We start from the raw sequence: 13,410 nt of genomic DNA on the forward strand, positions 1-13,410 counted from the left end.
AATGTTGGTAATTAATTGTAATTGACAAGTCCTTGAAAGGGATGGTCTAGCATTGTGGTGGGAGAGTAGAAATGCTTGTCAAACAGATAAGCAAGTTGAAAAAATAAAGTATTTTTTTAAATACTTATGCAACTTGTGTAGAGCAGTAATTTTTTCCACTCATGCATAACACATCCTAAATATATCTGAAAAAACCACACAGAAAATCCTAAGAGAAATTAAGTCATGGGTGAATTAACAGTCACTGTTGTGCTGTGATGTATTCTAAACCAAGCCTGCTTAAAACTGGCAACTGGACTGACTTGGCTTGACTCTAAAGACAACATCATTAGTGATATTTGATCAAATCGTCACCTACAATCGCTAGTTAATTAAAACCTTTAGTGCATAATTATGCAACACAGAACTGAGGCACCACAGATATTTTGTGCAGGCACTTTGCCTTCAGATTTCCAGGGTATAGCACAAACCACCAGGCACAATCTTCACAGCCGGGAACTACACCCCAGTTCGGCACTTGGGATAGAAAGGCCCATTCAAGTCTGCAAGTCTCCTCTTCCTCACTGAAAAGAACAGGGAACAAGGGTCAGTCAAGGCAGAGACTGGACACATGGATAGCAGCTGTATCCACAGACAGTTTAAAACCAGAACAAAACTCGTGACAGGAAAAGTCAGGGGGGTTTTCCATAGATTTTAAGGCCTGAAGGGATGACTAGATCATCTAGCCTGACCTCCTGTATAGCACAAGCCAGATAATTTCCCAGTGACGCCGGCACTGAGCCCAATAATGTGTGTTAGGCTGAAACATCTGTTATAGAAAGGCATCCAGGCTTGATCAGCAGACGTCAAGAGATGGAAAACCCACCACTTCTCTTGGGTGTTTGCTCCAGTGGTTAATCACCCTCATTAAAAAATTGTGCCTAATTTTTAATTTGAATGCGTCTGGCTTCAGGTGCCATCCATTGATTCAGGGTTGAGATTTTCAAAGCAGTCCAGGGGATTTAGCCTCATCTCGTCTATTAAAGTTGGTGTGTGACCTTGAGAACACAGACCAGGGTCTTTAACATCAGTTTAAAAATCTGCATCATTTAAAAAAAGAGCTCAGAAATTGAAGTAACTGTCATTGACTTCAAATGGGGACGGAGTTCGTAGGGTTCTGTTAAACAAGAATTTGCCAGCTCAATTACATCTTTCCCTGATTGCTTCGTGTCAGATGGTGATCAGCATACAAAAGGCAGGGACAGACTAGGTGAATGCCTGCAGCTGCACAAGGAGAGTATGGCTTCTTATCCAGTCCTTATCTTTTACTGCTTCCTTACAGCTTAATACAGGCCTTCCTGCCTCAAAAACGTGCCCCTGCCAACACAGGTTTTCCCTCATTAATCTCTGAGCTACGTTTTTCTGCTCCTCCACACTGTATTGAGCATTTTCAGAGAAGGTTTTTAAGTGGATCCATACACAGTTTATATATCTGAAATAAATAAAGAGGAAAAGAAAAAGCAGCCAGAAAGGGGAGATTGCAGAAATTAGCTCACAGGATAAATGTAAAAAGCCTTCCCTCTAGCATGCTAGAGCATACAAAGTATCCTGAAGAACAAGAGTGTCTGCAGCTGAGCCAAGAGCAGTAAAACAGAAGCTAGAGAGAGTAAAACCAAGTTTGAGTTGAGCCACGTGGTGGCAGCTGAGAGCACAAGCAGTGGAGCATAGACAGAGAGCTATTGCCAGTAGGGAAAAAATTCTGTCTGTACTTATACATCGTCCAGTTGCAGAGCCGAGAAGTTATGCCAGGGGCCATCAGAGCGACGTATACGAGCTGCAAACAAGAACCAAATCAGATCTTCTGTACAGTTCTCATGCTCAAGGAGGCAAAATATACAACAGCTGCATGACAGGCAAAGTCACCAACTTATCAACCACAAAGAAGCAGGAGTGAAAAATTAAATGTAGTTCCTTCTTTATGATTAACATGGTGATGCGCACACAGTACGAGTTTGTGAAAACCAGCTCTGATCCGAGAGTCAGGAAGCAGTGAATTCCTTGTTGATCCCGTGGCTTTTATCCACGTACTAGTTCCAGAGACAATCCTCCCTGCACTGTGCCATGCCGAGAAACTCATCATTTGAGGTGAAATGCATCTGCACAAAGGGGGAAATTAATTGTGTTGGGGAATTGTGTGTATATTTATGCATGCAAGTAGTCCCACAGGACAGCTCCCAGCTGTGTATGCACATGCTTAACTATCTGCAAAATCAGAGCCACAGATGGGCTAGTTGTGAGGACAGACTGGGGCAGGGGCTGAATGGGAGTGGGGGTGCGGGGACACGTGGGGATGGGGGGAGGGGGTGTTTGGGGGTTCAGGGACACGGGGATGGGGGAGAGGTGTTTGGGGGTGCAGGGACACATGGGGTCAGGGGCAGATGTACCTGACTGAGTAGAAGAAGCTAGGGGTCAGCCAGGGTCTGCATGGGGGAGGCTCCCTAACAATCCGTTCCTGGCCCCCCAAATAACCCGTTCCATTCTTCTCCCACCCACACCCAAGAACCCTCCAGGCTCACTCCCAGCAATTACTTCCCTGTCCTTCAGCTCCATCATTACCCGGGCAACTCCCGCAAGCCTTTACATTGCTTCTAAGGGCTGCAGGAAACTATGCATCTATATTGTAGTTTCAATGAATTATTACTCCGAGTTCTGTATTCATATGCCTAGTAAGGAATCTATTTGTCAAAAAAAAAATTTCCTCAATCTTTTTTGTTGTCTGTATTGTCACAGACATAATTGTTGACAGGTATTTTGAAAAAAAATTACCAAAATAATTGAAACTGGTTTGATTACATTGGGTTATTTTGACAAATAAAATATTCAAAAATTTACAGAATTTCAAAATATTGTGTGCTGAGATTTCCATGTTTTGGTGCAGAATCCCCCAGGAGTATTCTGTGTAAATGCAACATATTATTACACTGCTATGCGAACAGCAGATTAGCTGGAGATAAAATCCAGTCCATTTGTTTAAAAACCTCAACAAGTTGAACACATACACAAAGTAATATACAGAAATCTGCATGGAACGGAGAGCACCGAGTCACAAGTTAGTGCTTTTCAGCACCGCAGTCCTTAGTCTCATTTAGAGGTGCCCTAATTCAGTAGCTTTTTTAATTGAAGTAGACTCACGTTGTAAAGGACACAAAATGGTTAGACTATGCTGGTGAACTACGTTAAGAGCAAAATAAATGGCTCCAGTTTATTGCTGTTCATTCAGGGCAGACATTTGTATGGTAAATCTTTTCCCAGGCACCTCCTCTTAGCCAGTCTGTCTAGGGAGCTGTATGTTAATTTCATCCTTGTGTAAGCTCACTAGAAACGAGGTCGGTTCTTTTACTCGTGTTCCAACAGGCTCAACTGGGTAGTCTTTCAGTTCAGCGTGTGAGGCTATCGCCAAGCAACTGTCAGTCAGCTAGTGCCTACAGCACTGCCCAGATGAGTGAGAAATGATGGGGAAGTACTGTCAGCACATGCAGTTCTGTTAACTTCAGCTGGGGTGCCCAGATCGAACTGGGAACAGAATTTGGCCTTGTACCCTAAACACACCCAACAACAGACCTGATTCATTCAAAAGACTGTGCCAAACTTGTCAGTCCTCAGAGCTTGACTCTTCTGCTTGTCCTTTCCCCATTAAAGCGGGGATGGAAGCAGTGTTTGTGAACAGGTGGCAGCCCAGGAAAGCGAAGGGCTCTGCTCATAGACTCATAGACTCTAGGACTGGAAGGGACCTCGAGAGGTCATCGAGTCCAGTCCCCTGCCCTCACGGCAGGACCAAATACTGTCTAGACCATCCCTAATAGACATTTATCTAACCTACTCTTAAATATCTCCAGAGATGGAGATTCCACAACTTCCCTAGGCAATTTATTCCAGTGTTTAACTACCCTGACAGTTAGGAACTTTTTCCTAATGTCCAGCCTAAATCTCCCTTGCTGCAGTTTAAGCCCATTGCTTCTTGTTCTATCATTGGAGGCTAAGGTGAGCAAGTTTTCTCCCTCTTCCTGATGACACCCTTTTAGATACCTGAAAACTGCTATCATGTCCCCTCTCAGTCTTCTCTTTTCCAAACTAAACAAACCCAATTCCTTCAGCCTTCCTTCATAGGTCATGTTCTCAAGACCTTTAATCATTCTTGTTGCTCTTCTCTGGACCCTCTCCAATTTCTCCACATCTTGCTTGAAATGCGGTGCCCAGAACTGGACACAATACTCCAGTGGAGGCCTAACCAGTGCAGAGTAAAGCGGAAGAATGACTTCTCGTGTCTTGTTTACAACACACCTATTAATGCATCCCAGAATCACGTTTGCTTTTTTTGCAACAGTATCACACTGTTGACTCATATTAAGCTTGTGGTCCACTATGACCCCTAGATCTCTTTCTGCCATACTCCTTCCTAGACAGTCTCTTCCCATTCTGTATGTGTGAAACTGATTGTTCCTTCCTAAGTGGAGCACTTTGCATTTATCTTTATTGAACTTCATCCTGTTTACGTCAGACCATTTCTCCAATTTGTCCAGATCATTTTGAATTTTGACCCTGTCCTCCAAAGCAGTTGCAATCCCTCCCAGTTTGGTATCGTCCGCAAACTTAATAAGCGTACTTTTTATGCCAACATCTAAATTGTTGATGAAGATATTGAACAGAGCCGGTCCCAAAACAGACCCCTGCGGAACCCCACTTGTTATACCTTTCCAGCAGGATTGTGAGCCATTAATAACTACTCTCTGAGTACGGTTATCCAGCCAGTTATGCACCCACCTTATAGTAGCCCCATCTAAATTATACTTTCCTAGTTTATCTATAAAAATATCATGCGAGACCGTATCAAATGCCTTACTAAAGTCTAGGTATATCACATCCACTGCTTCTCCCTTATCCACAAGGCTCGTTATCCTATCAAAGAATGCTATCAGATTAGTTTGACACGATTTGTTCTTTACAAATCCATGCTGGCTATTCCCTATCACCTTACCACCTTCCAAGTGTTTGCAGATGATTTCTTTAATTACCTGCTCCATTATCTTCCCTGGCACAGAAGTTAAACTAACTGGTCTGTAGTTTCCTGGGTTGTTTTTATTTCCCTTTTTATAGATGGGCACTATATTTGCCCTTTTCCAGTCTTCTGGAATCTCCCCCGTCTCCCATGATTTCCCAAAGATAATAGCTAGAGGCTCAGATACCTCCTCTATTAACTCCTTGAGTATTCTAGGATGCATTTCATCAGGCCCTGGTGACTTGCAGGCATCTAACTTTTCTAAGTGATTTTTTACTTGCTCTTTCCTTATTTTCTCTTCTAAACCTACCCTCTTCCTGTAAGCATTCACTATATTAGACATTCCTTCAGACTTCTCAGTGAAGACCGAAACAAAGAAGTCATTAAGCATCTCTGCCATTTCCAAGTCTCCCGTTACTGTTTCCCCCTCCTCACTGAGCAGTGGGCCTACCCTGTCCTTGGTCTTCCTCTTGCTTCTAACGTATTGATAAAAAGTCTTCTTGTTTCCCTTTATTCCCATAGCTAGTTTGAGCTCATTTTGTGCCTTTGCCTTTCTAATCTTGCCTCTGCATTCCTGTGTTATTTGCCTATATTCGTACTTTGTAATCTGACCTAGTTTCCATTTTTTATATGACGCCTTTTTATTTTGTAGGTCACGCAAGATCTCGTGGTTAAGCCAAGGTGGTCTTTTGCCACATTTTCTATCTTTCCTAACCATCGGAATAGCTTGCTTTTGGGCCCTTAATAGTGTCCCTTTGAAAAACTGCCAACTCTCCTCAGTTGTTTTTCCCCTCAGTCTTGATTCCCATGGGACCTTACCTATCAGCTCTCTGAGCTTACCAAAATCCACCTTCCTGAAATCCATTGTCTCTATTTTGCTGTACTCCCTTCTACCCTTCCTTAGAATTGCAAACTCTATGATTTCATGATCACTTTCACCCAAGCTTCCTTCTACTTTCAAATTCTCAACGAGTTCCTCCCTATTTGTTAAAATCAAGTCTAGAACAGCTTCCCCCCAGTAGCTTTTTCAACTTTCTGAAATAAAAAGTTGTCTGCAATGCAGTCCAGGAACTTATTGGATAGTCTGTGCCCCGTGGTGTTATTTTCCCGACATATATCTGGATAGTTGAAGTCCCCCATCACCACCAAATCTTGGGCTTTGGATGATTTTGTTAGTTGTTTGAAAAAAGCCTCATCCACCTCTTCCACCTGATTAGGTGGCCTGTAGTAGACTCCCAGCACGACATCACCCGTGTTTTTTACCCCTTTTAACCTAACCCAGAGACTCTCAACACTTCCATCTCCTATGTCCATCTCCACCTCAGTCCAAGTGTGTACATTTTTAATATATAAGGCAACACCTCCTCCCTTTTTCCCCTGTCTATCCTTCCTGAGTAAACTATACCCATCCACACCAACATTCCAGTCGTGTGTATTATCCCACCAAGTTTCAGTAATGCCAACAATGCTAATCCAGTTCAGGGCAGCAGCAGCCCGGGCTTCCCAGCACTAACCCTGCCAACTACGGCTTAAAAAAGCACATGGACTTGCCAAACTCCCCAGCACTAGAGCTCACTGCCTCTGAGGATCACTGGAGATCCTGTTTGGTTAAGGCCAGATTCTGCCACCCCTGCCCTGCACAGCATCTTACTCTGGGCTAGAAGCCGATTGTCTTACTCACGCTGCGCTTTACTCCACCACCAGCCTCAATGACCGAGTGGAACTGCTGGTGGAGCCTGGTACCCCTCAGCAGGAGAAAGCAGGAGAAGAATCAGGCTCTCCCCTAGCAAGCACCAGCCCCTTCCAATTCAAGCGGGTGCTTCCCTAATTCAAGTGAAATTTCACCTGACTTGTTTATTTCCTTGAGTGGTATTTCCATAGATTCTCGGTCAATGTGCCCGCCGGAGAGCAGGAGGGGAAATACACACCAGCTACATTCACAGCAGATGGGAATTCCCGCCAAGCACACCTCTGGGGAGCGCCAGCACTGCGGGGAGCATGGAGAATGCATGTGAGCAGCGTGCAGGCAGACTCACCAAGGTCGTTGTTGTTCATCATGGCGTTAGATGCACGAAGCCGGGGACCTTGCTGTGTAAAGTGATACCCGAACTTCAAAAGGGAGCTGTTTTTTTCTAACATGTTTGCAATCTCCATTTCCACCTTGTTGCCCAGCGGCTGGCTCTTGGTTAAAAGAGAATGGAAAAGCAGGTTACAACTGAGGGCTTCCCCATTATTTCGGTCTTTGATCCCCTGACTGCCTCCTGCCTACTCTACATCTCACAGTACCAGCCAACATTGCACAGGGCCTCCCCCCGGCCCCCACTGCCCAGCCTTGTGGAGACAGCAGACTCAGCGGAGATGGTGGTGCGCTACCGAATCTGGGTCCATCGCTCACCTTGGCACGCCCAGGGATCTTGAGTGTTTGGATCCTGGGCTTTGCAGCTTTTCAAACATTTGTTTTATTGCTGTAAAAAAGTCCCAACCTGCTTTCTTCAGAAAAAAGCTAGGGGCCTAATTCTCCGCAGAATTCTCCAAAAGCCTCTCCACAGAGGACTATAAATGATGGCACAAGGGCACTGGATGAAGCCTGCAGGATTTTGTTTCCATTATGGTGGGTCCAGTCCATCCAGTGCTCCATGCAAATGGGCAGCTTGCGAGATCAGGCCCTATATTATCTTGACATTTGTTGGCTGACTAATACTGAATCATCAGAGAAACCTTGTATAGTTTTCACTATGAACACAAGGTCCAAAACCACAGGCAGTCAGCAGGGTATGGACCCAGAACCTCAGGGAGTTACTCTGTTAGCTGGCAGTAATCCTCTATGTGGACTAGACACTTGTCAAGCCTGTTATACATACTATCCCCCCCAGCAGTTGTTGGTTTTTTAGAGTGATTGTCCAGAAAAATCAGGCGAGCCCCCGCGCGTTTTCTGATACAAGGCCCCCCAACAGAATATTTTTTATTCAATCTATGAGGTCCAGTTGGGGTTTGTTTTACCTGGTTGTCAATTTTGAGCTCGATCAATGAAGTATTGTGCTGGAGTGCTTCGATCAGAGCCAGGATCCCAGACCCAGAAATGAAGTTGGATTCCACATTCAAGCTTTTCAATACACCATTGGCTTTTAACATCTCAGCCAGCGCCTGCAGCCACAAAGGGGAAAGCATTGGTATTGAACAATAAATAATAGGAAGAGTGGCCCAGTGCACTAGCCTGGGACTCTGGAGACCTGAGCTCAAGCCCTTGCTTCTCCACAGACTGCCTGTGACACCTTGGGCACGTCACTTAGTCTCTCTGTGCCTCAGCTTCCCATCTCTGGCATTTTTCATACAATATAAATGTACAAAAAAGGGCACCAAGATTTTTTTTTCCTTTGCAAGTTGCTTTAAACAATTCCCCTTGCAAGACAACAATTCCACTAACACCCTTCCCACAGCAATTAGCCTGTCATCACACACAGCATGGCATGGTACTTACATAGGCTACAGGGTCATTGCTTCTTGTTCCTACTATGCTTAATTTCTTTACATAGGAATTATTCTTCAGTGCTTCAGCATATGCTTTTAAAGTCGGTATGGGAATATTCTGTGAAAAGAAGGCCCAGACAGAAAGTCATCTTTATTCAGATTCCCAGTACACTCCTTAAACAAATATTTTATAAGGGGGCGTGCACTAGGTATACGAAATACAAGCAGCTTTCTTTACAGTGGAAATGGCACGACTGGATTATTTAGGAAGAGGCAGAAAGCTAAACCTAGATCGTACAGTAGTGCTTGTAGTCCAGCAATGGTCAGCATGGCCCAAGCAGCATAGGAATGACTCCACTCTGATCCCAGCGCTGCAACTCACTCACTGCCTGGATTTGAGCAAGTCACCTCACCACATTCTGGGTTCCCCACTTGTCAGATGAGGCCAATTGTCACCGGCTCCCCTCCCTGGGCATTGTGGCTAAGGGTTACAGAGTGCTCTGAGTAGGTAAAGCACTGGCTGTACACAAGTTCTAATATTGCTATCGCACTGCACCAGCCACCGCCAAGTCATGGCTGGGAAATAATCGCCTTCCTCAGGCCTGGATCCGGCGAGCGGGCCTGCATGGTGCTTATGCTGGAAGGCTCCACTTGCAGGATCACAACCTGACCCTGACAGTTAAGCAGCTCATGGAGGGGCAGTGTATCCTCAACTCTTAGAATCAGGCCCACTCTTCTCCCTCCCTCTGTCACTGGTAACTCTCAGGGGAGAACTAGGAGAGTTTGGCAAGCATCTGTGTGCCCGTTCCGAGCTCTCACAAGCCAAGAGTATTTCTTTCCCATTCAATACTTTACAAACCCTTTTCAGACTCTGATAACTTCCAAGTGATGCTTTAAAATTTCAAACTGATTATTTCCATAGTCCTCAATGAGGAGTGCTTCCCCTGGATCAGCTTGAACACAACTACCCATGAGCCCATCTGTGAATAGTGCAGTCATGTATCTTTGGCCTATGTTTTCAAAAGTGGCACTTCATATCATTAGTCCAACTAGAGACACCTCGAGAGCCCCTGCCACCTGTGGGTCAGGCTCCTTTCCAAGGGTCTCAAGTCGCAGCCCCAAGTCACAAGTCACTTTTGAAAATGCAATCCTTTCTCTATGGAACGTGGCAACTGCTGGATGTGCACAGGTGCCAGGGTTTTAAGGCCTGTTAATGGCACCAGCACTGCTAACTGCACACACAGGAACCTCATCTGCATTGGTCTGAATACATAATCACTCAAACACATACAGAGGGCGTAGGCAGGCAAGGAAGGGAGCTGAAGCCATTATCATTCAGCTGGTGTGTATGTATTTGGTGCTGTGTGCGCATTTAAAAGGTGACCTGCAAAGCCGTGCATGCGCCCTGCGCCATGCGCTCTGATTTGCTTCTTTACGGGAGGTCTGTGGAAAAAAGCAAGAGCTAGCAGAGAAGAGGGGGTAGTTCTGCTTGTTTTAACTTGCGTATTTGGTTTTACCTTGCATGGTTGGACTGGACTAGAAAACAGGAATGGGTGCTTCCCCGGCCGCCAAATGAAAATAGCAACGAAGGCATGTTGCCCACGCACAGGAGTTAAAGAGAAGTTAACAGAAACTAATTTTGTAACTGCCTGACTAGAACTCCTTTCCCTCTCCTTTAGCAGGTTTAAGGAGAAATACAAGAGTGTACAAGCACAATTTCTTGTCCTTTGCACGTCATCTTTAATGAGAAAAGCCCAGAGAAAAGCCTAGATTTGAATGAGCCATGTCAGGTAATGTAGAACGGTGGTTTCTCACCGCACCTTTAACTTCACAGCCATGCACAGATGCCTATATGAGCTCTTTCATTACAAGCCATACCACATTGTTCAGTACCACACAGCCTTTGACAGACAATACAGTATCATTAGCACAAGAGGGCAATGTGAAACACTGTCTTTTGTGTAATTCAATTACCAGCCTTAGTGTTACATCAGTGTAATTTTTCTGCACAGAGTTTTACTAATCAATTCCTGCAGTGATGCAGCTAATGTCAGGGGCAGCTCCAGGCACCAGCACTCCAAGTGCATGCCTGGGGTGGCAAGCTGCGGGGGGCGGCCTGCCAGTCACCGTGAGGGCGGCAGTCAGGCTGCCTTCAGCAGCATGCCTGCGGGAGGTCCACCAGTCCCGCGGCTTTGGCAGCAATTTGGCGGCGGGTACGCCAAAGGCACAGGACTGGTGGATTTCCTGCAGGTGCGCCGCCGAATCTGCGTGACCAGCAGACCTCTCACAGGCGCACCGCCGCCGAATCTGTGTGACCGGCGGACCTCCCAGAGGCGCACCGCCGCCGAATCTGTGTGACCGGCAGACCTCTCACAGGTGCACCGCCGCCGAATCTGTGTGACCAGTGGACCTCTCACAGGCGCACCGCCGCCGAAAGCCACCTGACTGCCATGCTTGGGGAAGCAAACTACATAGAGCCGCCCCTGCTAACATTGACCTAGAGACTCAGTGTGTATTATTTTGAAAGATCCTTGCGTTGCCAGTCTTGCACTGTTTGTACATGACATGTAGCCACATGCACTGCTAGGTTTCCCTGTAAATACAATGCAAACCCAAAGCACAGTATTTTTTCTGACTGTAGGTAGGCTCTAATGACAGACTAGGAAACCCCCTCAAAAACATCATAAAACAACTCAAAGCCAGATTCTGATGCCTAACTTCTGTTGAGCGATGCCTTATTCTGCAAGCAGCCCTGCCGATTTCTACATAAACAAGGAGTTCAGCATCTAGCCCTAACCATAACTGTCCTTTTGCCCATAGTGGCCAACACAGACTGCTGTGACAATAACCTATTCTCCTGCACAGCAAGGTGTGCCTGGCCTTTGTTCTCTAGATAGCACGCACCCTGTCTCACGGTGAAGTGTTAATTACAGTAGGAAGGGGAGGCTGAATACCCTAATATTATTAAGGTTGACTTCCTCGAGTTTAGGGTCATTGTTCTTCACTCGTTCCAAAGTTTCTTCTACATCTGTTGAATTGGGTTCTTCATCGGGAACTGGTTTATATTGCGTTGGCTTAATCACACCTGCAATTAAAAAGCAACATGAAAAATATCAGATGGGGTGAAAAGACACTCTAAGTTTTGGGCTGTTTTTTTCCTGTCATAAAAAGGACACGAGGTCAGGAGGAATCAACTGGTTGATGAAGGTTGTAACTGAAGATATAAGTCATCTTCATCTGTCATGTCTGTTTAGACTGTAAGTTTGTCAAGGCAGGGACTATCTCTTACAGTGTATGTATTGGGACTGAACCAGGGACCCCCATCGCTAAGAGCTACTACAGCCCCTCTGCATCTGGGGGCAGTAACAACTCACATCCTGTGAGAATTGGCACAGACGACACCCTACAACACAGACTCATCAGTGGGTTAAATATGTACAGTGCCTAGCGCAAAGGGGCCCTGATCTCAGTTGGATCTTGGCTGTAACATAAGGAGAGGATACTTACTTGTATAGTAACTGGAGTTCCTTGAGACGTTCTCTCTCTATGGGTGTTTCATGTTAGGTGTGCATGAACCTGTGTGCTTGTGATAGAAGATTTGTGGTGGCAGTGTGTGGGGTCCGTGCCTACGCTCTATAGATCCTAGTGCCCCAATCTGAGGCATATGGGAAGGACAGACCCTCCGCTGCTCCAATTCCTTCTCACCCATGAAACCTGGCTAGAAGCAAGGACTCCAAAGCAGAGGGGAAGGAGGGCAGACAGCGGAGCACTCATACAGAGAGGGCACCACTAACTGCATGTGACTATCAGGGTCCCGACACCCCAAGGGGAGAACAGGGTCTGAACCCCAAAGAATAAGCTGTTGAATCAGCTGGTTTTATGCAACTATAAAAGTGAATCAAGTAAAGTCTTTTATGAAACGGTCTGAACTTGATGAGCATTAGGAGACTGGTACACAGCCTGGGGTTCTGTGTGTATTTATGTAGATAGAATAGTATGCTCATGGCTGGCACTGTGACACCAAGTACACCTCACAGCAGGAAGTGGATCCTCCCTAGCTAGCTGTTCACACAAAACTTAGACCTTGTCTGCACTACAGACTTTTTGTCGGTAAAAGTTACGCCGCTTTAATTAAACCACTGTTGCATGGCCACACTATGTTCTTTGAGTCGGTAGAGCGCATCCACACTCACAGCTCTTGCGTGGACACAGAGAGCAGGTCGCTGTGGGTAGCTATCTCACTGTGTAACTGGCTGCAAGGTGCTCTGGCAAGGGTTTGCAATGCCCCAAAGGGCAGGTCCAGCGTCACATGATGCAGGTTTCTCAATCCCATAATTCCACTAGATTGCCCTGTCACGGAGTGTGCGGGGAGTCCGGCCCTGCACCCCTCTTCCTGGGACCCACAGTGACTTTTAGCCAGCCAGTAAAACAGAAGGTTTATTGGACAACAGGAACACAGGTTACAGCAGGGCTTGCAGGCACAGTCAGGACCCCTCCATCGAGTCCTTCTGGGCTTTCAGGGTGCTTGGATCCTAGCTAGGATACCCTGAATTCCACCCACACAGCCCCAAGCCCCAACCCAAAACTGCTTCCCTCCAGCCACACCCTTCCTTTGTCCTCCTTCCCGGGCAAAGGTGTTGACCTTTCCCCTCCCTTACCTAGCTCAGGTTACAGGCCCTGGCATCATCCATCCCCTAAAGTCCTCCCCTGCTCTCCCACTCCCCACACAGACAGCCCCTACTCCATCACATGCCCCTTGCTTTTCAACTGAAGTGTGGGGTAGGGAGAGGAGGGGGTGAGTCTGTGATAGGGAGTGTGCGTGCATCTGTGTGTGTGTGTGTGTGAGAGAGAGAGAGAGAGGAGTGACAGAAACAGTGTGCGTGTGTTGGGGAAGTGTGTGAGAGATT

General features: G+C 46.2%; 1 protein-coding gene across 3 annotated transcripts in view; it reads right to left on the reverse strand.

Annotated features, from left to right (window-relative positions):
• Positions 1-13,410, reverse strand: part of TMOD1 (tropomodulin 1) — a 94,173-nt gene continuing 80,763 nt past the window's right edge. Inside the window, exons 6-11 of one of the 3 annotated variants that reach the window (XM_050948317.1) lie at positions 11,458-11,588; positions 8,514-8,621; positions 8,036-8,179; positions 7,072-7,216; positions 1,755-1,813; positions 1-563 (exon numbers count right to left, since the gene is read on the reverse strand). In XM_050948317.1, the coding sequence (XP_050804274.1) occupies positions 561-563; positions 1,755-1,813; positions 7,072-7,216; positions 8,036-8,179; positions 8,514-8,621; positions 11,458-11,588 (590 nt within the window). In that variant the 3' untranslated portion in view covers positions 1-560. Of the gene's footprint in view, positions 564-1,748; positions 1,814-7,071; positions 7,217-8,035; positions 8,180-8,513; positions 8,622-11,457; positions 11,589-13,410 lie in introns of all 3 variants that reach the window. The other 2 variants (XM_050948316.1, XM_050948315.1) reach the window with 2 other exon arrangements.

The sequence above is a fragment of the Gopherus flavomarginatus genome, chromosome 3 (assembly GCF_025201925.1).
Source record: "Gopherus flavomarginatus isolate rGopFla2 chromosome 3, rGopFla2.mat.asm, whole genome shotgun sequence".
Classification (NCBI taxonomy): domain Eukaryota; kingdom Metazoa; phylum Chordata; order Testudines; family Testudinidae; genus Gopherus; species Gopherus flavomarginatus.